Source organism: Bidens hawaiensis, unplaced genomic scaffold, assembly GCF_021521415.1.
Source record: "Bidens hawaiensis isolate Kalapana, Puna unplaced genomic scaffold, B.hawaiensis_p1.1 tig00005681_1, whole genome shotgun sequence".
Classification (NCBI taxonomy): domain Eukaryota; kingdom Viridiplantae; phylum Streptophyta; class Magnoliopsida; order Asterales; family Asteraceae; genus Bidens; species Bidens hawaiensis.
Genome location: NW_027491371.1, coordinates 970586 through 995395, shown reverse-complemented (window position 1 = coordinate 995395; position 24810 = coordinate 970586). Strand labels below are relative to the sequence as shown.

Below are 24810 nucleotides of genomic sequence, written 5' to 3'. Positions count from 1 at the left end.
GGTGGATGTTGGGTTAAAGGGTGATGGTGGGCTAGATGTTTATTGTAGGGTAGAAGCTGATAGCAGACTAGATGCAGATGTTGGGCCATAGGGTGATATTGGGTTAGATGTAGATGTTGGGCCAGAGGGTGATGGTGGGTTAGATGTAGATGTTGGGCCAGAGGGTGATGGTGGGTTAGATGTAGATGTTGGGCCAGAGGGTGATGATGGGCTAGATGTGGATATTAGGCTAGAGGGTGATGGTGGTATTGGGCTAGAGGATGATGGTGGGCTAGATGGTGATATTGGGCCAGAGGGTGATGGTGATTGTATGTTAGAAGCTGATAGTGGGCTAGATGTGGATGTTAGACCATAGGGTGATGATGTTGGGCTAGATGATGAGGATGTTGTGCTAGAGAGTGAGGTTGATAGTGATAGTGAGGGTGAGGTTGACAGTGATAGTAAGGGTGAGGATGAGGATGATAGTGATGATAATGATTTTAAAGTTAATTTATGTGAGGATGATAGTGATAGTGATTGTGACTTCAATGTGAAAACAAAGGTTGGGCATAAGGGTGTGAATGATAGTGATAGTGATAGTGATTTTAAAGTTGTTGAGGGCAAACTTATTGTTGATCTTAAAGTTGATATGAGGGAGTACACTAATAATGTTGACTTAGAAGTGAAAGAGAATAACCCTGACCCTAAAGATATAGATATACAAGATGAAGTTTTAGACAATGACAAAATATCTAGTGGGTCAGAATCTGATGATAATGAGACTAGTATTAGAAAACACCACTTGCATGCTATTAGAAGGGCAAATGAAAATAGGGTTAAGGAATCTAGAGTCAACTTTTTTATAGGACAAGAGTTTGCGACAAAGCAAGAAGTCAAGATGTTGGTTAAAAACATTCAGTTGAAAGTAGGAGGAAGTTGTTTGTTGCAAAGGATGATAAAGTCAGGTTAAGGGTACAATGTGGTCGCTCTTTACCACATTTTGATATTGATGATCATGGAGTCCATTGTGACATTCGTCATTTTCCGATTCGATTCGTTTTTGCCTTCGTATTGTAAACTGACGCGATTTGTATTATGGACCCTTCGATATTATTAAAATGATATATTTATGTTTCATAATCATCCCATGCTTGTTGGATCGCGAAAAGACCTTTTACGGCTCTTAAAATGCTTCTGAAACGCTTAAAACACCTCGAAACGAACTTTAAGGACCCAATTCGTCAAAAAGTCAAAGTTGAAGACCAACCCCACCCCTAGGGGGCGCCGCGCCACGCAGCCATCAAGAGGCAGGGGGTCGCGCAGTGCCTAGCGGTGCCTGCAGATGTTCCCAACTCGTTTTTGTTGTTTTATGCTTTGTTTGACCAAATTAACCAACTTATTTGCATGTAAACACTTGAAAGAACCTTTATAACCAACCCTTCACTCTTTCCTTATATAAACAAGCTTATCTTCTTCATTTTAACCTTGTTCATTCTCATCTTTTCTCTCCCAAACAAAGAACACAACTTCATCTTTTCAAGGTTTCTTAATAATCAATCAAAAACCATTCTTTAATTTTGTTTGCTTGTGGTACAACATATATATAATATGCACCCTTTTTTTACCTTCGGCTTTCACCTTTTCCGGCCATGGTCGGGTGAGGTGATAAGCTACAAGGCAAGACTTCATGGAGGACTCATTATAGTCCTTGATTATATTATATTCCTTTTAATGCTTACTGTTTTGGATAAAAAACTACTAAGGATAATGTATCCAAATCTGTTATGTGAGGTTTAGTGTTAAAAATGATAACAACGAGTATAAGATCGAAATAAAGATGAACACCGTGATTTGTTGCGAGGAAAACCCCCTTGATCTTGTTTAGATCAAAGGAAAGAAACCACGGGTGACGACAATTGTCTATCACCACTTTATTAATATCAAAAAGGGTTACAATGGGTGGAGTTTATGATCAACGAGTACAATAATGCTAAGTGATTGTGATTACAGAGAGCTACCAGCTAAAGTGTGTGAGTGTAATTGTGTGACCTAGAGTTGATCATAACTCGGTTTATAAAGAAAAGAAAACAACAACTAACTAACTAACTAGCCCTACAAATCCGCCATTTCTCCTCTCTCTTCCTTCATGCCTTTTGACCACGTGCCATAGAAGTCCAGTAGCGAAATAGGTGGTGGACTAAGTCTTAGAGCCGTTGCACTTGATAAATATCAGCCTACATACAAGAAACAATTATTAATAATACCAAAACCTGAGGATCCTCGATCCTATCACAGTTCCGGAGCCCTTCAGGAGAATAATAGATTCAGATCTGTCAATAAGAATAACATATCCTCATAGTCAAATTTACTTGGCTTAACACTTACTAGTCTTATTTAAAGTTTTAGTAGTTTAGTTTCTAATTCATGTTAATTAAGTTCCATGGTGTTTGGGTAGGTGGTCCTTAGCCTCGGTTTTATCATGAGTTGAGAACGAACCAAAACCGATTTACTAGTTTTGTTTTAAATAGTTAAATAAACATGTTTTAACTTTTAAAATCGTTTTTATAGTTCTATGGTATTTGGATATGTGGCAACCATCCTCGGTATCATTCCGAGTCAAGGACCAAACCAAAACCGAACTAAACCGAGTTCATTCGCTTAAGACACACAAGTGTGTTTTGGGGCCATCGAAACTCATATTTCTTCAAGAATGTATTTTAAATTATTTTCTCAACATACTTGGTGTGTCGGAATCCAACTTGATCTCATAACAAGTTTGGACCGGCAAAACCAAATACTCGCTTAACGGACGTTAAGGTTCTTCACAATAGAACTATATACTTCGTTAAGTCTTTTGATTTTTATTGAGTTATCTCATTAAATTTATCACTTTGAAAAGTTTACTTTGAGTTTGGTTAATTATCAAGACTCGAATCGACAAATCCGAACACTCGATTAAAACCTCGTTTTGGTATTTATATAACAAAGGTTCTTGCAATAGTACATTAACCCACTTTGTTACTTAACATAGGTTAAGTAATATTAATGAATGGAATACCAAGACCCGGTTTTGGGTAAACTTATTTTTCAAGAAACATTTCTTTAATTTCTCAAATATTTACATTTTAAGCCCTAGACTTTAATTATTTATTTTACTTGTCATATATTTTACTTCAAACCCTTTTAAGACTACCTACTAACTCAAGACCCGTTTAATCTAGGTTTTGCTCGTTAAACCGATCAAGTTCATTCAAACCCTGAAATACCTGTCAAGTCTGTTCGAGAACAGTTTCAAAGAAAATATGAACTATGGATTTCCATATTAAAAGCCTACATGGCTAAGGAATATTTAATGAGAAGAATAGTGAATGTTTTAGAGGTTATAGACAAGAGCGGAGGCTTGCTTACACCCACTGCTACCATTGAGTTGCAAAATCAGGACAAATGTAGCACATTATACTGTTCAGTGTAATGGGAGAGATCTATATCAGGTTAGTGGTAGACCATGTAAGCAAAAAGTTGTTGATTTGGTTAAAAGGACATGTACATGCAGAAGGTGGGAGCTGACAGGTATGCAATTGTAATTTGTATTAATTTTGTATTATGTATGTCATTATGTAATTAGCTAGGTAGTGTTTGAATTATGTTATATATGCAACCCAGGTATTCCTTGTGAACATGTGGTGGCAACAATTTGGTACAAGGATGTTAATGGTGGAAAAGTTGGTGTAGTAGAAAGTTGGGTTCATACACATGGAGACAAGTTTATTCTTTTAAGATAAATCCAATCAATGGCAGGCCCTTGTGGCCAAAGTCTCAAGTTCCTACGGCTCTTACTCCTCCCAAACGTAACAAACAAGTTGGCAGACCCAAAAAAGCAAGGAAGAGATCAGCATTTGAGTTGAAATGACTCAAGGTGATAAGTTGTCAAAGAAAGACACCAAATGAGCTTGTTCAAAGTGTGGCTCCACGGGACACAACATAAGGACATTCAACAAGGCAAGGTTTGGTCTTCTAGAAGATTGGGCAGGATGTAAGGATGAGTTGTCTTTTGGAATGTGTTTATCCTTTATCTAGTATTTGTGTTAATGTATGTTTGGATGTTGTTAATTTGGTGTTTTGAACTTGGTTTAATGACTTTAGAATGCTATTTTGGTGTTGGTGTTTTAAGAATTTGGTTATGTAATGACTTTGGTTGAGTGGTTAATGTAATGACTTTGGTTGATGTTTTTGACTTTGTGTTAGTGAATATTTTGACTTTCAAGTGAATATTTTGACGGTTGAATGGTTTATGTAATGACAAGTTGTTTGGTTAGTGCAGTCAACATTTGACTACTGTAGTCAACATATGTCTAGTGCAGTCAACATTATCAAATGCACATTTAGTGCAGTCAAATGAACATTTGGTTTCTTTGTATTGTCTAATGCACATTTAGTGCAGTCAAATGAACCACTACTAATAATGGCAATCAAAATACACAAACTAATATGCATAGCGGATTTGGAACATGATTTGAAAACATCTTACATCAACCTTGAAAACTTACATTAGAAGGTGTCATAGGTCAACGGCAACAAGAGTCAACACTATAAGACAACATAAGACAACATAACACCTTATTAACCTAAACAAAAGCTGCGTTCATCTAGAAGAAAAGTACATAGATTATGAAACCTATCCAATTTGCAATCGACATCTTTTTCATTTTGCTTGCTTTGTATCCAAGATTCTTGTTTGCTTCCTCAAGCTTGTTCTTAACTTCTTCAAGACTATTATTAGCTTCCTCAAGACTGTTCTTAGCCCTTAGTAGACCAGTTATGATGTCCATGCACCTTTGACACTTTTTATGATCAAACCATCCAATAAATTTACAATCTGAACCCTAATTTCAAGCAAAAACATATAACTACTTGTGTTAAGCACGTCTTCTTTACCACATTCACACACCTAATTCAAGAAGAGAAATATGTACCTGGACATGGCATGAATAGAATCGACGGCTTGGGTTTTTATCCGTCCAAGAGGTTTTAATCACGGCTTCTTTACCACATTCACAGAACACCATCCTTCCCAATTTGATTAACGCTTCCCAATTTCCCAATTTGATAACGACTTCGTAACCCCAATTTCTAATTGAAGGAAGGAAACGACGGGGAGGGTATTAAAAGGGGAGAGGGGGGGGGGGATGAGCCGGAGTGGGAACTTACATATTTACCCTCACGTGGGGGTCATGTGATCAGAGTTAACGAGATAAATTAGCTGGGTTAGTGTAAAACGACGTAACATGAAGAAGACTACGGGGTTAATAGATGTTCAATGGAGGGAACCAGTGACGTGATAGAGTTGATGGATGTTAACTGATTTAGCGTTACGAAGGACGGGAGCACTACAAGAAATCATCTCGCATTGACCCTAGAGCGACGACTTTTTGTCGTCAGGATATATCACCCCCACGACATGTCCTAAACATAGGCAACACATATTTTTTCATGTGAGATAACCTTACTTATGACTTGTCGTCTTTGATCAACTTAATTTCTCATATGTCATTTATTTTTATCTAGTGTAATATAGTAAAAAAGATCATTTTCTTTTCCGATGACAAGTCATCACGAAAGCTAATATAATAATAGAATCATTATAGTCAACTAGTATTTTACCCGTCCGGTGGACGGGAATATCAAAGCACGAATGTGACAATAATTCAATAATAAATGAAGAAAAAAAACCAATGAAATTACCCTTAACAATATGAATTGGCTCTTGTGATCGTCTCCTATACATTTCCTATTTCTCAAAATTATCTACAGAAAATACCTACTAAGATCCAAAGCAGTCACGAACCCAATTCATCTCCGCCTGAACCAACATAAAAATATAACCAATATATTAAACGAACATACAGTCATCCATATATAAGTGTGTTTGTAGGGAATAGGCAGGCCAAATAATAGTGTGTATACAAAAGATAAGCATCAAGGATTGGCAATATTGTAGTATTCTGCAATTGAGAATGTTAAGACCAAACAGAAAATAAACCATGATATTTTATATATGCAAAACAACTAAATTTAGGACAAGAGTACCACATACATCTAGTTAGTCCAACGACAATATGTGAAAAAAGTTAACATCTTTGTGCGGATGTACAAAACAGGTTGAGCATACGCTGAAAAACCTTTCAGCAAATCAGCATATCATGGAGAAAATTAAGTATGAATAAAGTAATAAAGTATAGCAATTGCCTATCCATTTTAACATGTAAATGAAAATGACACGCCTAACCAATTCTGACCCATGTCATACATTCTTGTTATGGATTGAGCCCAAATTAAGGTTTGAACCCCATATTTAAAGAAATATCCAGTAACCATCGGTAATAAAATGTATCAATTAATGTCAAGTTTCAACCTGTTTTACACCAGTAATAAAATGTAACCTGAATTGAATGTTCATGATAACGGGTCAAAAATGTCTGGCCTAGTAACAATATACAATTATACATCTAAAAGAAGGTTGAAAAAGAAACGAATGAGTGGAATAGAAGCTTACCTTCAGTTCAAATTTAGTTACAACATCCTACCTCTAGCAAACTGTAATACAGATGAAAACCCTTGTGAATTGTGATAACAGAACATTTTTCCAGTTTACTAATGTGAGTGTCTAGAAGAGGTGAAAAATGGGCTGGTCAAACAGGTTGGATGGATAACCAGTTCAAATGGACATTTTTTTATACTAGTCACTGGTTAGGGCATACATTTTTTTTCTAAAAGGTTTTATACATAGTTAGAGAGTGAACATGGTTACAATTATTTCAATAAAAATTCACTACCTATTCAAGAAGCATATGCTTCTCGGCCTCCAAACAACTCCTGCAAAATGGCAACAAAATATATTACCCTTTTTGTATTGTATGTAAATGAAATCTTTAAAAGGAGGTAGAAAAATATATTTTATAAAAAATGGTACCGCTATTTTTTTGGTTTTACCGTGACATCCTTATGAACACGTATCCGGCAGGGAATTGCATGTGTGACTTTGAACTAACAAACATTTGAGGGGCATGGAATGAGGAAACATAGGCGTTTGTGATGTTGCCAGCCTTTACGGGTACCATGGGTCTCATATCGTCGGCTTGGGTTCGTTGGTTTGCGGGCCAATGCAGCCGGCCTCTTCTTCTCCACCTTTACCTTCTCCGACTACTCAACTCGCTTCTTTAGATTCTCGGTTTGGAACTCGGCTTTATGTTTGTATTCTTCGATGCATTTTATCACAGCTTTAAGCGCCGACTTCTCTTTGCTTGCAACTAAAAGGTGTATAATGTAACATAATTATAACATAGCACAATACATTACAATATTACATAATAGTCGGAATTTATAGATAATAACACGATAAAAATAATGTCCATAATAGAGAGAAACCCTTTTACTTGAATAGTAAACTAAGTAGGTTGCACCCGAACCAAAAAAAAAAAATTAATGGTTCGGCTTGACATGAACTAAATTGATTTTTTTTAAAAGTGACCCGTTTTGACTTAAGCTCATTTTCACTCGAACTCGCTTAACCAAACCCGGTCTGACCCGAACCTGTTTTGACCCGTCACCCAACCCGACCCGCCCGTTTTTCCAAACTTGTGTTGGTACATGCCCAATTAAACACACAATACCAATTTAATAGTAGTGACTGAAACAGAAAAACGAAATAAACTTAAGTTGCTATTAAACATCAATATTTATTAAAAACCATATGAAAATTGAAACACATTAGTTGAAAAGTTGTCATTTGACCAAAAAAGTTATAAACCATTGCATTTTACCTGTCGCTACATATATGAGAGAAACCTAATCGTTGGTGCTGACTACCCGAGTCGAACATGTGTGTTATCTCCCACGGGCCCGTGTCTTGCTGACGCGAAAGTCATGCTGCAAATTCCTGCATTTTTCCAAAAATAAAATTAAATAGAATAATAATCAGCAACTGCTACAACCAAAACTCATGTTCAATCAAATTCAACAAAATAACTAATTGAATTGATTGTTAATAATAAGTTGATTTCGATTGTTAAACGGGTTACCTTTTAACTTGCAGCAGGATTATGTATCTTATGCAGCCCCATTGTCATCATCCAGATACAAATATGCACTTGAAATCCTAAATAATATATGCATTATCAAAGTGTAACATCATAAAAGTAATACGAATTGGGGTTAAGAAATTCAGATTGAAAACTCACCATAAAATCATAATGAGTAGTTACATGGGTTATGAAACCACAAAGTTGGTTTTTAATCCTTATCAAACGGCCATCTCAAATGCCATAACTGCAATTGAAGAAGAAGTTCACAAATGATTAGATTTGAGATGAATAAAGGAGATTGGTGAAACTTGAATTTTGAAAACATAACCTGTGTAATTATATTTCTTGCCTATTTGATCGATAATAGCTGGTTCTGAAGAGTTTTCAATCTGCTATAACCTTCTCCTTCCTGATTTCCTTCTTTGACAACCTAAGAACACTTTTGGCTAATCTAAAAATGTAAGATAAATCATTTGAGGCTGGTAAAATATATATACTTTACTATAATTACTTGGGAACAAAATCGCACCTTAATCTTCAAGAACCAAAATCACTGACTTCGATGCACTGCCTTAACCTTAGTAGAGACCTGCAGTGAACGGGTAAAATCGAACATTAACAAACACACATGTAACAATCAAGACTCCAAATAACTAATGGTGAATCAAGCTAGCGTAAATAGTAAACCCGATCCAGCCCGTTTAGACCCAACCAAATTCTCTAAAATTCTCAACAATATTATCCATTATCACACGTAACACGTGTTTTTTTACATACTTTGTATTATTTATTACTATTAAGTATTAGCTAAGAACTTGCTTTGAGGGCCGACCAACAAACCGGTTGTTTTAACACAATCTTTTTTACCCTTTTAACATGGTGGAAGCAAAAGTAAACAAACATTTAATGTTTACACTAGAATATAGAATATGTATATACCATCAGCAACCCTTTGCAGATTTCACTAACTTGACTAAGTGGATGTAGCCTTGGATATCATATAGACTCCATGATGGGAGGAGCAAGCAGCAAGTCGTTCATTCGAGCAATCTGATGGTGAATTCTGTGCTAACACAAAATTAAATAACAGTAAGAAACATAAAATTCTCTGATAGACGCTTTATCAATGTAACATTTGGTGTTCAGTACATAATAGATCAGTTTAAAAACCAAACCTCATCTTTCTCATTCTTTCCCGTAACCAGAGCTGGAACCTCAAGTAACAACAACACCGTCGATCCAATCAGAGGAAAAATAATTGACAGAAAGGAAAAAACCACCACTTCACTGGAACCGCCCAACAAATGATTCCTGTGTTGATTTAAGTGGGGAAGTTTTATGGGTGAGGAGGAGAGAGATGCTTGAATCACGGGGATGGATGGAGAATAAACTGCATCAAATTCAAATACACGTGAAGACAAAAAAAACTGCTTTTTTAATCTTTATCCAACGATCAATCTTGAATCTTATCGGACGGCCAAAATTGAATTTCAGTCTTCTGTAACCTATTATATTAATAAACGAAAACAATGTCGTGTTGGACAACATATTGCTACATGTCGTTGCCATATAGTACAACCGTTTTACTTCAAAACAATATCTTACCAAAATATTCAAGGTGGAGATGCTCCAATGTAGACTGCCATAAAAAAATCATTTACTTCAAAACAATATCTTTCCCATTGCTAGACTAGTTTCAAGGTGAAGATGCTAGCCAGATGATTTTGGCATCAACAAACTTAATCCAAGCAGACTCAAGACTTAAAGTCGCAAGATCTACAACTCATACCGAGGGGTTTTCACCAAAAAATCATCCAAACAGGCAATTCACGTATATAGCATGAAAACTTGACAACATTTTGGGCAATTCACGTTTGGCCTCATGCCTATTTATATTCACGTCCCTTTTTTTAGACCCAAGATTAGATCTTGTCCAAAGCAACAAGTAATCATTTAAATATGCAAGGCAATAAAACATGAATGCATAAATATCTTGTCACTTTAAAGAAATATCAACACCGACAATTGCAATCACACGTGCCATGCTTGGTTTGGAGCGTATGCGCTCACACCTTCATGATTCCATTTCAACTTAGTCACATATCGCAACATTAATTTGATTGGTCCAATGCACACGCTACTCACCACTCTGATAAAAGCAAGTAAACATCCATATCTTATAGAAGATAAACGATATCTATCGCACATAGATGACCATAAAATGTAGTGAATGCATTATGAACTGAAAAAAACTAACCAATTGGTATATTATTTGAAATAGTATTACAAGTATGCCAAAATGCTACCCCATCTAGACATCCTTTACAACCCATATAACCATCATAAAGACTTCAGATATGGAACTAAATAAAAAAGCAAACTAAAAGATGGTGATGATTGAAAGATGTCAAGAATAACCTAACTTGAGCAGCATCCACTCTTTTGGTTAATTGGTTGGCCTTTGATCTGCACAGTAGGTGGCTTCTTATTGGATGAAGGTTGACTTGCCATCCTGCATTGACCATATATAATCTTAGATCCATTCATTCAAACCAATATTCAAATTTATATTAATTAACAATCAAAGTCTTTGTATGAAAAAAACATCATGAAATCGATTGATACCTGTTTTTAATATCAGCACACATAGCCATGAAAGCTTGTTCCACATAAGTGGCATCTTTAGCACTTGTTTCCATAAATGGAATGCCAATTTCATCCGCAAATTCCTAACCACCAAAGAAATCATAAACACAAATAGAGAGACAAAATTCTAGTAATGGTTAATGTGTAAAACATATTTACAAACACTATGCTATTAGTTTATTACATTAACAAGTGTGTGTGTAACTGTGTATTAGAATGAGAATATACAATGTGTACCTTTGCTGTATCAAATGATACAGCTCTACTCTCGGTAAGATCACATTTGTTACCAACAAGGAGCTTGTTTACATTTTCACTCGCATAGCGCTCAATTTCGCTTAACCATTGCTTAACATTGTTGAAACTTTCAAGATCAGTAACATCATAAACTATCTGCAGAAATAAGCATAAGAAAAGATAAAATGACCAAAATGACCTTTTTAGTTAAAATATAAAGATGAGAAGAAACAAACGATAATGCCATGAGCCCCGCGATAGTAGCTACTAGTAATTGTCCTGAATCTTTCTTGTCCAGCAGTATCCCACTGCATATTCCGGAAAACATGAGTTTTATTTATCAAATAAAAAGAAGATAAATTACTTATTTCTAAAATAAACTGCTCACGATTTGAAGCTTAATGGTCTTCCCATCCTGATCCACAGTGCGAATTTTCTGAAGACAATAAAGGCACAAAGATAACCATAACAAATGTGAATGTATGACTGATACGCGTATGTTAAGCAATAAGCATGTAAGTTTAAATTCTTACAAAGTCCATGCCAATTGTACTGATATAACTGTCGAGATACGAGTCATCATGTATAAAACAGATTATGATAGAAAAATAAGAACAATGTAGCTAAAATAGCATATTGAGGTGTTAAATAAGCAGTGAAGTTATATAAAGGATATGGCATATTATTTTCTTACAGCAAATCTAAGCAGTAGACAAGATTTGCCAACTCCTGAGTCTCCAATCAGCAAAAGCTTGAACAAGTAGTCACTGCACAAAGTATATAGCAAGTATTCTTTGTTATATAAAATTGAACAAATTTTAATAGGTTACAGTTATAGATTTAAAAGAAGCATTAAGCAACTCGTCCAAAATGTCTAAAACAGTTGATGTTTTTGCTATCTAACTCAAGCTCATTTCATTGAAGGATAACACACTCTTGAAGTAAACGAATTGACGCTATTATTTTTGCTTATATAGCAACTAGTGATGGGACTAAAAAATTTGTATGTATGGTGTTGTAATCATTGGGTTAATGACAAAACATTAATTCGATTACACATACGTTTTCTTATTCGTTATTGATCAAACACACATCCGTCCCATAGTATATAAAGTGCAATATGTTAAAAGATCTAAGTGGACAGTGGCGAAGATTCCTTAGGGCCCGGGGTGGCCCCGGCCCCCCTTGTTTTTTTACGCATTTGTGTAAATTTACTCGTTTTCGTCCGGATACGTAGTGTAAATTTAGCCGTTTTCGGCCCAATTTTTTTATACGTAGTGTAAAATTTAGCCGTTTTTTACCGAGATTTCTTATATGTAGTGTAAAATTTAGCCGTTTTCGGCCGAAATTTCTTATACGTAGTGAAAAATTTAGCCATTTTCTGCCGAAATGTCTTATACGTAATATAAAATTTAGCCGTTTTCGGCCGAAATTTTTTATATGTGGTGCAAACTTAGCCCTTTTTGGCCGAAAATTTGAGCCCGGCCACCTTCGTTTGTGAAATTTTGTATACATTTTGAATCCGGTACCCTCGGTGTCTTAGTCCAAGCTTCGCCACTGTAAGTGGACTTTTATTAACTACGTTCTGAGATGCATATCGATAATCATACGATCACGAGATTCTTCTTCCTCTTCTTCATAAGGCAACATTTAATCATTTATAAAATGTTTTTGTTTTTTCTTATTTGTAACATATCAATATTATTATTATACGAAAATGAATTTGATTAAAAAGAGCGATCTATTTGCGTATTTGGGTCGTTCAAATTCAAAAAACGGACAATCTAATCCTGAGAAATAAATTTATTAGCGTTTGGTAGAAAATAAATAATGTGCGAATTAAAAAGAGTAGTGATAATAATTAGTTTAAAGTGGAAGAAATAAGAATGAAAACTTACTACTCCGGATTCATGATAAAAAGTGATGGAATGTTACGACGGTGATCGGAGATTCCTGCCGCCGTGAAATTGGATCTCCGTCGTGAAATCAATTGGTTTTTATACGACCCGGATGTCGTCAGCTACCATTCATCATGTAAACAAACGTCCATGTCACTCACTTTTTAAAACATTTTTCATCAAAATTTATTTTATTATCTTTTCCTTTTTCTTGTCCCTTTTTTTAATTAATGTTTTTCACTTTTTTACTTCTATAAAAGTGTTAATTCTTTTTCTACAAACTAAATAGCCTTTATTTTCATAATGAGTATTTAGTGCCATTAATGTTGGGAAACTATTTTTTTGTAATTTTTTAATTTTATCAAATATTTGCATTGGAACATAAACGAAATCAAACCTGGAATTAGAACTAAACACGCAGGTAACAATCGGCACGGGTTGAATTTCATTCACAACGTGAGGAAACTTGCTATAGAAAATGAGGCGTACCTGCAACAAACAATGTAGGTGTCGAATGCCGAAGATTGACGAAGAAGTGGTGTAGTGGTGGTTGTGTATTAAAGCAAACTAATTAAAGTGAGTATGAGGTGAAAGAGACACGTACAACTATATGCGGATGAAAAAAAGAAAGCACATGTCTATGAAAGTGGAAGACAAAGTCCGACGAGATGAAATAAAAAAAGCTGAACAGTAGCTTTTGTGAGTAGACCGCTATTTGATTTTTAATAATATATATAATAATATAATAGCTTCCAGCAACCAATTTTACTTTTTAGCAAACTAAAATTTTAACCACTACTATTGTTTTTAGTTATCGTAAAATACTTTTTGATTGTTAATAATTAGCACTGATGGTCTAATATTTGAAAGTTTGTTATACTATGTTCTTTAAGAAGGATGTAGAAGCGGTATGGGTGATGTGGCGATGCGGTGCTAGGAGAACACCAACGGCAACAACCCACGCGACACTGCCTGAATCTATATCAATTCCAGGTTCCATGCTTGAAAGGTGTTCTAGCACCGAAATGGAAAGAGAGAAAAAAAACCAATGTGACGCGATGTAAAAGATAACACTCAACCCTAATAAGGATTCACTTTCTTCATGTTCTTCAAATTCGTTACTATAACGACCACCCAACCAGATAGAAACACATCCACCAAACCAAATCCTAAATGAACCAGATCAACATAGCATGTGTAAGAGATCTACTATAAAACACAAATCATCAAAACCAAACTATTATCGATTTTCGTTTGAACACAAAATCAAACACAAATTTGTAATAGAGAACAGAGACGACAAATGCGTACAAATTTGTATGATACAATCACATAAACTTGATACATATAGACAACATAAACCAAGATCACACCAGTAAATCAACACAGAACAAAATCTTATGATACGTGTATATCTTCACATGGTATATACGTTTTCCGCACAATCAATGTTGTTGTAATATTAATATGTATACATATGTATCTATCGTTTGTATATACAGCCATTTTACCTAGTCCTATGTAGCAAGCAGATCAATGTTCCACTAGCATAGCCTCGAGATTTGTCTTCCGGGCAGCATTTTTTAGCTTCTCAAGAGCAACAAGACCAATTTGCCTAACTCGTTCTCTCGACAACCCCATCCTGCAACACGCTTAAGATTGTTAGTTACATTTTTACCCTTTTTATTCAGTTGGTTTTCATTTTCTTTATAACAACAATCATTTACCATTACCTATTGTTTACCCTTTTAACACGGAACAATGATTTGATTGTTTTTATATCTCAAACGGGTCAAATTAAAAAGTTAATAAAACTAAACGGGTTAGAGTGAAAAGAAATCATAAATCTATTTTTAATGCATGCAACCTGCTAATATTGTAATCGTAAGCCATGATTAACGTATTATTTATTTTTAGAAGTTCAGAACTTTTTGGTCAACCCAACCCAACCCAACCAAGCTCATTTCAACACGTAACAAAAAAGTAGGGGTGCCAAACTCTGACACAACCTGAAACATGACACAAAATAATCAAGTTTGGGTTCGCATATCTAACCAGTTTTAAATACGGGTCATATTCGAGTTGACGTGTTTAATTAAATAAGCCGTCTTTGAGTTGACCTGTTTAACTCGTTTAGTTAAGCATGTCGAGTATCGAACCACTGTCCTGTCCATTCTTTCAACCCCCCAACCCGATTAACACTTACAACTTAATTATTACCAACCAACCTGCCAACCCGTTTGACACATTTAGATAGATGGGTTAAACAGGTCGTGTTCGGGAGGCATGACTTCAAGTGTGTGCAAGATAGGGTTGATGTTTTTGACACAGATAAATAGATGGGTTGAACATTTCAACCCGTCAATTGATACGATTGGCACCCCTAATAAAAAGTGACACGTTGCAACAATTCAACCTGAACCAGTTTTGACCCATTTCAACCTAGACTTGTTAAGTGTAGGGTTAACGGTTCTAAAAAGAAGGGAGTGATGACTTGAACACTGCATTAATAAACATACAATCAACCCCAATTAACATTTCGCAGATTAAAAAAAAGGAATTGATTTGGTACCTTCGACTAATATCTTCCCAGGAAAGGAACTCATTATTGAGACCATAATATAAACGTATGATCTCTCTTTCCCGTTCCCTTAAAGTTGTGGCCATCAACTTGTTCATTTCATCCTGCAAAATAACAACCAAACAATTAAAAAATGTTCATTTATTGATGTTTTCTAGTGTAGGGTTAGAAAACGAAATATCATAATCAGTTAATCACTCTCCAATGTGTGGTTGTTGCAGCCACAAGGGCCAGTGTAAAAGGGTAAAGTTGGTTGATCATAAATAAATAAATAAAAAGGAACAAAAAAGATGACTGTTGTAAAACATGTTAAGTACCTTGAGGGCCAAGTTATCTACTCCGTGCCAAGGGTTGTTCTCCACATGATCATCTGCCATATACTGCAATGATATTATAGTAACATGTGTTAACAAATATTATTAATTTTTATTACTAATAAACTATGTGGTATTAATCGTGTTTATGCACACGTGTGTGAGTTACATTTAAAAAGCGCAAATATCCAGACTTACACTGTGAAAGGTTTGACCCGGAAGACCATTTAAAGAAGGGGATACTGGCCTATCAAGTGAGAACACTTTGCATTTTGCCTACAAAAAAAGACATCGACATTAATTAAATGAAAGAAATGAAGAAAACTGAAAGCATAAACAAGTTGTAAGCAATTCAAGTACCCCAGTGGCATTCAATATTTTCTTTGTTGATATGTTCAAGCTTTCTGCAATATTCTACATCACCGAAAAGCTCATTAGCTAAAATTTAAAAATTGAGATAATGATATAATTTGTGTAAATGTATCGTTTAACTTACTTCGATTGATGGCGCTATTCCTTTCTCCTCGAGCTTAGCCTTGGCGTGTCGTATTGCACTTAATCTTTCATGAATATGGGTAGGCACCCTTAAGGTTCTAGAGTTTTCAATTAATGCTTTTGAAACACCCTGAATTTAAACAGATCAAAGTTATAAAAAAAAGATTATCGCGCGTACTATTCAAACACCTTGATTGAAGTAACTATTACAAAAATGGGTTTATGGTGCTCACCTGTCTTATCCACCAAAAAACATAAGTAGATATCTTAAACCCTCTTGACGAATCATATTTCTCTATCCCACGCAGTAGTCCAATTACACCTCCCTACAAAAATAAATGTGAAGTTCTATATTCTGAATACACTCATTCGCTTATTAAACATAATTGAAATTAACAGACACCTGAATTAGGTCACCGATTTCAACTCCCATGTTAGCATACTTTTGAGCAACCGACATTACTAAACGGATATTGCTCATGGCTAGCTTCTCTCTTGCTAACTTGCACTCAATCTGTTTTCTTTGCAACTCGGCTCGTGAAATCTTCATGGACACTGCAAGTTGCGCCTCAGAAGGTTCACATCCCAATTTCTCCTTCAGTCTGAAAATACTCAGAATATTAATCACCAAAACCATAGAATAAACTTCCTGAAATTCAGTATCTATGTAGAACCTACAAACATATACATATGATATTCAGTTACCTGGACTTCCACTTTTCCAACCGTTGGCCCGTTTTAATCTTTTTTGACAAAACCGCCACCTCATCATGAGTTAACAATCTATCACTCGCATGAATTCGGAGCAACTCCGAACTGATTACAAATTTCAACTGTTTATTTGCACCGGCTTCATTTTTAGAATCTAATCTACGTCTACGTGCAGATTTCACAGAGTCACTAACAACAACCCTTTTGCTGCTTTCCTCATTCGGTTTGACTTTAGTCAACGCACTCTCGGTCGAAAGATTCCATTGTTTTTCCAACAAAGATTTCTGTAACAACAGTAAAACATCAATTGAAAACTCTTGATCAAAATCTTCCTCTTCCAACTCTTCAATTCCTTTAATCCATTTCTCTATAGTTAAAGAATCAGAGCCGGTATCAACATGTTGCTTTAGAGCTCTGACGTAACGCTTATCTTGATTATGTCGTTTGGATACAAAACCATGGCCATAAGTGGATGATCTTTTGGCGGTGATCACATTCTTAATCGGGGCAGATATGAACCCTATATCATTACTGCTTGATAGCGTTTCAGTGATATCAGAGTAGTAAGAAGATGAACCCAATGCCCTTAGTCCAATTACGGCAGTTGTAACCATCATCAAGCTTTCTTGGCTTGCAAGAAGCAGCCTTATTCAAGTATAACAGTTTCTGGTAAGATTTGTAAATACTAATATTGTTGAAATAGTGCTTTCGGTTTGTTGCAGGTCACCTAACCTAAATTTCCTGGCAATGAAAAAGTCAAGGAGATATAATTAAGTTGACTATCATTATGAAACTTGAAAGTCAAGAGGTGTGCGAACTTGGTTCGGTTCGGTTATGGGGGCTTAACCATAACCAAATGGCCGGTTAACCATCGGTTATGGGTCGGTTTCAGTTAACTTCGGTTAATTTTCCAATGTATTTTTTTTCCTTTGTTCAAGTTGAAAATCGTTCGGTTATGGTGTTACAAACTCAATCACGAAGTTTCTAAGCTGAAATACGCTGGTTCCAAGCGTGGTTATGGTGTCTCAGGCTATGTTATAAACAGTTGCCACACATATTTAAATGCTCGAAGTTAGATTTGAAGGTATAAAAGATGAAAATAAAGGTATAACAACAATCAGAAGAAAAAAATACTAACATACAAGGTTCCAGTTCGGTTTGGATTCGGTTAAAGTTAGTTAACGATGACACATTAACCGAATGATTGGTTAATCAGCTTCACGTCAGTTTTGTTCGGTCATGGCAAATTTTGGTAAATATTTTGGGTTAAGGGTTCGGTTTTGCTGACATGACAGTAGATGGAACCCTAAGTTAAGTAATACTGAAACTATTAAACGTCAAAATAGAGTTGCAAGAATTAATCAAACAATCGATTATTACAAAATAATAAAGTAACCGTATTCAGGATATTGAAATAACAATAACAACAAATTAGTGGAAATCCAGTAAGTGTTATTGTAGATTATGATTTGAAAAAACAGTTACAGCAATTAATTAGTCAGGTTGTAAATTGTGTCAAATTAAAAAGATAGATTAAGGATCAGCGGAGAATAACCTTAAGAAAGAAGTTGCAGAGATGAAGGAATGAGTTGTTACTGTTTTTTCGAGGGAAACAAAATGTGTGGTGATTATAGCGGGAGTATCAAAGTGAGTGAACAAGGTGTGTGTCACACGCTAGCGACTTCTTCCTTGTTTCTTTCTCGATACTTTAGGAAAGATATTTTTTATTTATTTTGAAAATCGACTGGTTGTACTCTTACCAAGTGTTGGGAGAGAGAGACTTCTTTTTCTTTTTCTTATTTTTTATTAACGACGAATACTAGGCTGGCCGACACATAGGGATTGCGGGATGGTCGACGGTTATAGGCCCGACACCTCGTTAGCCTTGAATTTTCTTTTTCTAAATTATATTTATTTTTATTAAAATCAATATGTATATTTAATGTTTAAACTTAATTACATGACCACTAGCTTGGTATAGTGGCAAATGGGTATTACTCTCAACAAAAAGGTTATGGTTTTAAGTCTCATTTGAGATATTTTAATCCTATTTTGATACAAAAAAATTTTACACAATCTAAATTATAACCAAATAAACCTATATAAAAATTTAATTATTTAAACCAACAAAATACTCCTTTTAATTAAGGCCCAAAAAAAATTTTCGTTTTCGGCCCAACATTTTTTTTGTTTTCTCGGAGCCGGGCCTGACTGCACTACTCAATTTTGAAGAGCCGAGTTGCTCTATTTTGATCATACTATATTATCTTATTCGGACTCATGCTGGCTTTACAGTTTGGCTTGCGTTTCTCCAAAACCAGGGTTTGCTCGTGTGTTTAACAAAGCCCTTAAAAATTTTAGGCCTCAAAATTTAAATAAATTATATGTCATTTATATGTAATGATTAAGTTGATTATATAAGGGTGTGTGAAGTAGTGGGCGACAAATGGGATTTAGGGCGAGAACACCCCCCCCCCCTGGGGCAACAAAGGGGTGGTGGGGTGGTGGGGGGCGGCATGCAGTTGTTGCCGGGTGGTGGTGGTGTTTTATTCTTATTATATGTTTGTGTGTGTGATAATCTATATTGAACTACCACACCACTACACTACTAAAACAAAAATCGTTTTTTTGTTGACTGGACGTCACATAACACAAAACATTTCATTGTATAACTCCTCCACTACATATAGACTAAGTAATCACTATTACTCTAGCACAGTGATAACCGGTAACACCCCTTGTTTTTCGATTCCCTATTCATTCACAATATCAGTTTATTCTAGTTTTTAGATATTTTTATAGGGAGGAATATACTCATTACTCGTCATATTTCCATATAAAAAATCAAATATTATCTAGTTTATCAATTACGTATATTTTCTTAAAAGAAGAAAAAGGAATTCGATCGATAATTTTTTTCTAGTACTTACAAGTATATATCATTTATCTTAAAATACAATTTATCTTTAGAAGATTTAATGATTGCATAAGTTGACAGATTATTTTTTTTCTGTCACCCCTTAACTAACTGATTGGTAGATAGCACTCCCAATTAATAATTTGTCTGTCATCAGTTGTAACTTTCGGGTTATTTTTTCCGTCACTCCCTAACTAACTGATTACTAACTCCGTTAGTTTTAGTGATGACATGCCATTATTTTCCTGATATTCTTTTTAAATGTGGGTCTCACAATTACTTCATCTTCCTTCTCCACCACCCCTACCTCTGGGTACCTTCATTTGACCTAGTCCGTTCAATATCAAACCACTTTGTGCTAATCCAAACAATATACAAATCATTCTGATTTCAAAAGTATTAATTAAAAATAAATTTAACTGTTTAAATGCACATGTGGTTGGTATGTGAGGGATGGGGTTGGGGATAGGTTTGATTGAGGAAGATGATTTTGAAAGTGCAGTTTACGGGTACAACCTTCAAGTCCAGCCTCTGCATCATCGTCAACAATCGCCGACGAATTCCTCACCACCAAAAACTTATGGCACTGCGACAAAACCTTTGGGCCGAATACCAGCAACAAAGGATTAATGGAAGTTGAGGTTAAGGTTTTTATGGCATGATCTCGGCTGTTAAGACTGTGTGAGATATATTTGAGAAATTATAGTTTGGATTAGGGAATACTAAGATGATGTTATGTTATGTATACATTTGGTTTCTCTCAGGGGTTTGTAGAGAGAGAAAGAGTGAAGAGGGAGAGTGGTGGTGATGGACCTGATGGTTGCAGATGGTGGTGGCTAAGTTGGATGGTGGTGGTAATGGGAGGCAGTGGGTGCTTGAGTAGGAAGATGAAGAATTGTTAGACCCACGTTGTTTTAATTTTTTTTTCTTTGAAAATAATGCCACATCAGCATTGAAACTAAAGGAGATACTACGTCAGTTAGGGAGTGGTAGAAAAAAATAATGTGAAAGTTTGGAGTGGTGGGAGACGAATCGTTAGTTGAGAGTGTTATCTACCAATGAGTGAAAGTTGAGAGCATTAAAAACCAATAGCCCTATTATAAATGTAAATGTTCATGTTGAAAATGTCATAATGTATGGTGTTGTCCACAAGATATTTTTCAATATCTCCAATAAAGTTACTTTCATATCATGTTTCAACACATATACATTTTAATTGGTTTATTAAAAAAACAAGTCTAATATTATCATGTATCAACTTATGATATAAAATATAATCTTTTAGTGCAAAGGGGAGAATTTTGGTTTTATACTTAACATATTCATTTAATTAAATGTGAAGCAAAACAAATAAAAAATAGAAAAGTATGAATTCAGTTTCTTTTTTAAGGTCCTAGATTTTTATTTGCTTTAAGCTATCTAAATGGTGGGCTGGCCCTGTCCGGGAAAACATATCATTGGCTGCCACTCGACAGTCGTTATGTCATCACAATAGCAGAATTTTCTAACGTAACACACTGTAGAACGAAAACCAATGTAAGCTGGGGATATGAACCGACAGCCTTTGCAAAAGATTTAGCTCAAATCCTTCAGCGTCATAATCCACAAAAAGTGACAAGGCGGGATCGATCTTGATCTCCACCGGAGAACCAAAGCCTCCTATCACTAAGCAAGAAATGAAGATTTTTGTTGTTTCTAAGAAAATGATTATATGTATTTAGTTTTCTATACGATATTTATGATGAAACAATTAAAAAAAATATATAAGAAACGGACTATTCATGTGAATTTGAGTTATTCAATTATTTGATTAAAACATTTGACTGTACAATTTAATTTCCTTGCATTAAACTTTTTAGTTATTATAAGATGCTAGAAAAAATACAAGTTAAAAACTTCAAGGAAAAATGCATGTATACATGAAGAGTTATTAGTGAAGAAAGCTTTGAAGAATCATATGTTAAAAACCTATAGAGATAAGTTTCTCTACTTGATTTCTATATCCTTTATTCTATTTTCCTACAAGTTCTAACTTCCCCGATGATACGGGCCAAAGTCTGGTGATTTAAATGAAACTGGTCAGAACATAGTGACTTAAAACGAAAGGAATCAAATTATAGTTAACTGATATATAAACAAGTCAAAATATGGTGTATTAGAATGAAACGGTTGAATATATGAACGGATCAAACTACGGGGAAACGAAATTAAACGGGCCAAAATACGTTAAATTAAAATGAAACGGGCCAAAATATGTCATATAAGAAAACAATATCGATATCACTATATATTTGTGTTGTTTAACTAGTTTGTGTATCATAATTTGTTTAAAAATAATAAAAAAAATTGTTTTAAATTAGCTTAGAGTCAAATAGAATCGTATAAATTTCACGTCGGTAGAACTTACTAAATGAAAATCTAATATAATCCACCAAATATTAATATCTCATATGTGTAATCCATCTAATAACACAAATGAGGGTTTCACATTGCTCATTCTCTACTCCTGGCTCCTGCGATTGTAAATCGACACTCACCTTGTAGAAGTGTAGATTGATTACTCCTTTTGTGCCTTTCATACCCATTTCCAAAACTCACTACAAAAACCGCATCACCACCTTCAGTTTCCATTTTATAATGATTACAAAGGTTCACATTTTCTCAAAAGTTAAAAATAATTTATAAATATTTATATGTTTATTAATAAATATATTTTAAAACTTCCACCTGTATAAACTACATGTTTAAAAACCTCAAATTTGAGGAAAAAAAGAAATCCCACCCATGACCATCCTTCACCTTTATGAGTTCTCGAAAACGGATTGGTGCATTAGAACGTTTGTTTGAGATGCCACCTAAGACCATTGGACACTAACCGGGAACGGGTCCATGGAAAGAGCTGCGGGACAAACTTATTTTTAAACCAATCGAATCACTTTTTTATATAAAAAATAATAATAATTGGGGTGTTGGTTAGTTAAAACGTATTCACTACACAAGTTTGATAAGTTTTGATAAGTTAGTTAATTAATGCCCTACTGTCTAGATAGCAATGACATGACACTTTAACTAACTAAACAACAACACATCTAACTATACTAATAAAAGAAAATAATGAAGATGATGTGGCAATCTCACATTCATTCTTGGTCTAATCTCTTTTCTCATTCATTTGACCTATCCATGCGTTATGGAGCAAAACCATATTGACAAATGGGTTATAATTTCCTTTATAATTATTTAATCTCTCATTTAATTCTACCTAGCAATCCATTGGTCATGGGTCAAGATAATTAAGTCAAATGAGTTATTATTTCATTTCTAATTATCTAATTCCTCATCTTATTTATTCTAACAATCCATAGGTCATGGGACAAAACAATTTTGATAAATGGGTTATAATTTTCATTCTAATTTTCTAATCTTTCATCTCATTCATCATAGTTATCCACGGGTAATTGGTAAAAACAGTTTATGCAAATATTGTATATAAAAAATCGATTTTGTAAATTTGAGATTTTAGACTTCTTATTGTTTGTTAATTTTGTTCATTTCTTTCAAATAATGGATCTTTTTATTTTTATCATTTGACAAATCCCGTGTTATACACGGGTTCAAAGGCTAGTAGCCTAATATGTAATTTTCTACCAAAGCACGAGTATTACAACACATCTTGTTTTCGTAAGATTACCGGTGCTTACACTCAGAAAACCCAGTCCCACTCCCTTCATATGGTAAGTCATGTAAATGTAAAACCCAATAAAGGCCTAGTTTTAGATTTTCATTACAAATTGCGAAGACATATGTAATGTCATTGAGGGAACATATTGTTCTTGAGACATGTAATGTTATTAGGGATGATGATAACTGCTAAGCATACTATCCTCTCATAAATTTAGGGTATAGTCCCATTATCATACCTATCACATAGGGGTTATCAATGCAAAATGTGAAAAGCAATGATTCGAAAATATAAATATGTTTGTGAAAATATAAATATGTATCAAACATTGAAGATAAATGAAAACTTTGAAGTATAAATGTCTGTTTATATATGATCTTGTTAAAGCAAATCTTGGACCTTTAGGATTAAGGACCAAGACCAGCTCGAGAAACATGTAAATATGAATAATATTTAAGACTAGTATGAGAGATTTATACGAAACACATAGTTAAAGGTGTATTCTCTTATTCATGTATCATATGCATTGTTATAGACATTTGAGGTATATATAGTACAATATGGCATCTACAATTGTATTATCAGTCTCTCATGGTTGAGCACGATAGAATGTCTCTAATGGCATCACGATGGAATTGTCCTTTTCTAGCTGTTGTCTGTTGTACAATCATCTTTCTCTTTAGTGAGCCCATATATTCTTTTAATCTCTTTTCGTAACAATGCTCTGAGGTCTCATTCGTACCAATGTTCCTCTTTGGGTGTTACCCTTACAAATCTACTACTAATTGTTATTTTGAAAAAGACTAAGGGTGTGTTTGGGATTGCTTATTTAAGTGAAAAAAACTTTTTGTTGAAAGGACTTATAAACTTATGAATTTTTTAAAAGAATTAAAAAAATGTTTGGATTAGCTTATGTGTTGAGGGGAACTAAAATGACTAAAAATGACACTCTTTTTTAAAAGGAGTGTAATGGGTTTAAAGGGTTAGAAGGATGTAATAGGTAAATCAAACTCATTAAGTTAATAAGTTACATATTCATAACTTTTCAAAACCACTTTATTTGCCTTGCCTATAAGTTAAAATCCATAAGGCCTTATGGTTTGCCAAACACCTTATACACATTATTAACTTTTCAAAAAGTTTATAAGTCATAAGTTAATGAAAATAAGGAATCCCAAACACCCTTAAGTCTTTTATATAGTAGCTATACGAATTTGAAACGATAGATACAACTAGGAAACCACATATAAATAGAATCCCGTGACATTG

The 24810-nt window shown here is 34.6% G+C and overlaps 2 protein-coding genes across 3 annotated transcripts; both read right to left on the bottom strand.

Annotated features, from left to right (window-relative positions):
- Nucleotides 1–9957: 9957 nt before the first annotated feature.
- LOC143630529 (ras-related protein RABD2c-like) lies at nucleotides 9958–11373 on the bottom strand. The gene is made up of 4 exons (XM_077099521.1): nucleotides 11180–11373; nucleotides 10944–11099; nucleotides 10686–10789; nucleotides 9958–10572 (listed from the first exon to the last, which is right to left on the bottom strand). The coding sequence occupies exons 1-4, from the start codon at nucleotides 11255–11257 to the stop codon at nucleotides 10479–10481; spliced, it is 432 nt and encodes a 143-aa protein (XP_076955636.1). The 5' UTR covers nucleotides 11258–11373; the 3' UTR covers nucleotides 9958–10478.
- Nucleotides 11374–14302: 2929 nt separating this feature from the next.
- Nucleotides 14303–18606, bottom strand: LOC143630548 (RNA polymerase sigma factor sigA-like). Of its 2 annotated transcripts, none has more exons than XM_077099531.1 (10): nucleotides 18498–18606; nucleotides 16937–17669; nucleotides 16635–16833; nucleotides 16465–16557; nucleotides 16233–16361; nucleotides 16097–16150; nucleotides 15935–16012; nucleotides 15740–15802; nucleotides 15414–15526; nucleotides 14303–14483 (listed from the first exon to the last, which is right to left on the bottom strand). In XM_077099531.1, exons 2-10 carry the CDS (start codon nucleotides 17557–17559, stop codon nucleotides 14375–14377), a joined length of 1461 nt encoding a protein of 486 aa, XP_076955646.1. In that variant the 5' UTR covers nucleotides 17560–17669; nucleotides 18498–18606; the 3' UTR covers nucleotides 14303–14374. The 2 variants fall into 2 exon arrangements, with proteins under 2 accessions (XP_076955646.1, XP_076955648.1); XM_077099533.1 differs by having other exon boundaries at nucleotides 16937–17683; nucleotides 18498–18593.
- Between the last annotated feature and the right edge of the window lie 6204 nt (nucleotides 18607–24810).

Bases quoted from the DNA above. Each gene is read 5' to 3' on its own strand.
- LOC143630529 (XM_077099521.1), bottom strand. From the start codon at position 11,257: ATGCAGTGGGATACTGCTGGACAAGAAAGATTCAGGACAATTACTAGT. The intron at 10,790-10,943 runs GTACACATTGTA...TTTGGTGGTTAG, and splicing joins TATCATTTGATACAGCAAAG to GAATTTGCGGATGAAATTGG. The intron at 10,573-10,685 runs GTATCAATCGAT...TGGTCAATGCAG, and splicing joins TGTGCTGATATTAAAAACAG to GATGGCAAGTCAACCTTCAT.
- LOC143630548 (XM_077099531.1), bottom strand. From the start codon at position 17,559: ATGATGGTTACAACTGCCGTAATTGGACTAAGGGCATTGGGTTCATCT. The intron at 15,803-15,934 runs GTAAGTCTGGAT...ATATCATTGCAG, and splicing joins CGGGTCAAACCTTTCACAGT to TATATGGCAGATGATCATGT. The intron at 14,484-15,413 runs GTACCAAATCAA...AGCGTGTTGCAG, and splicing joins TGGGAAGATATTAGTCGAAG to GATGGGGTTGTCGAGAGAAC.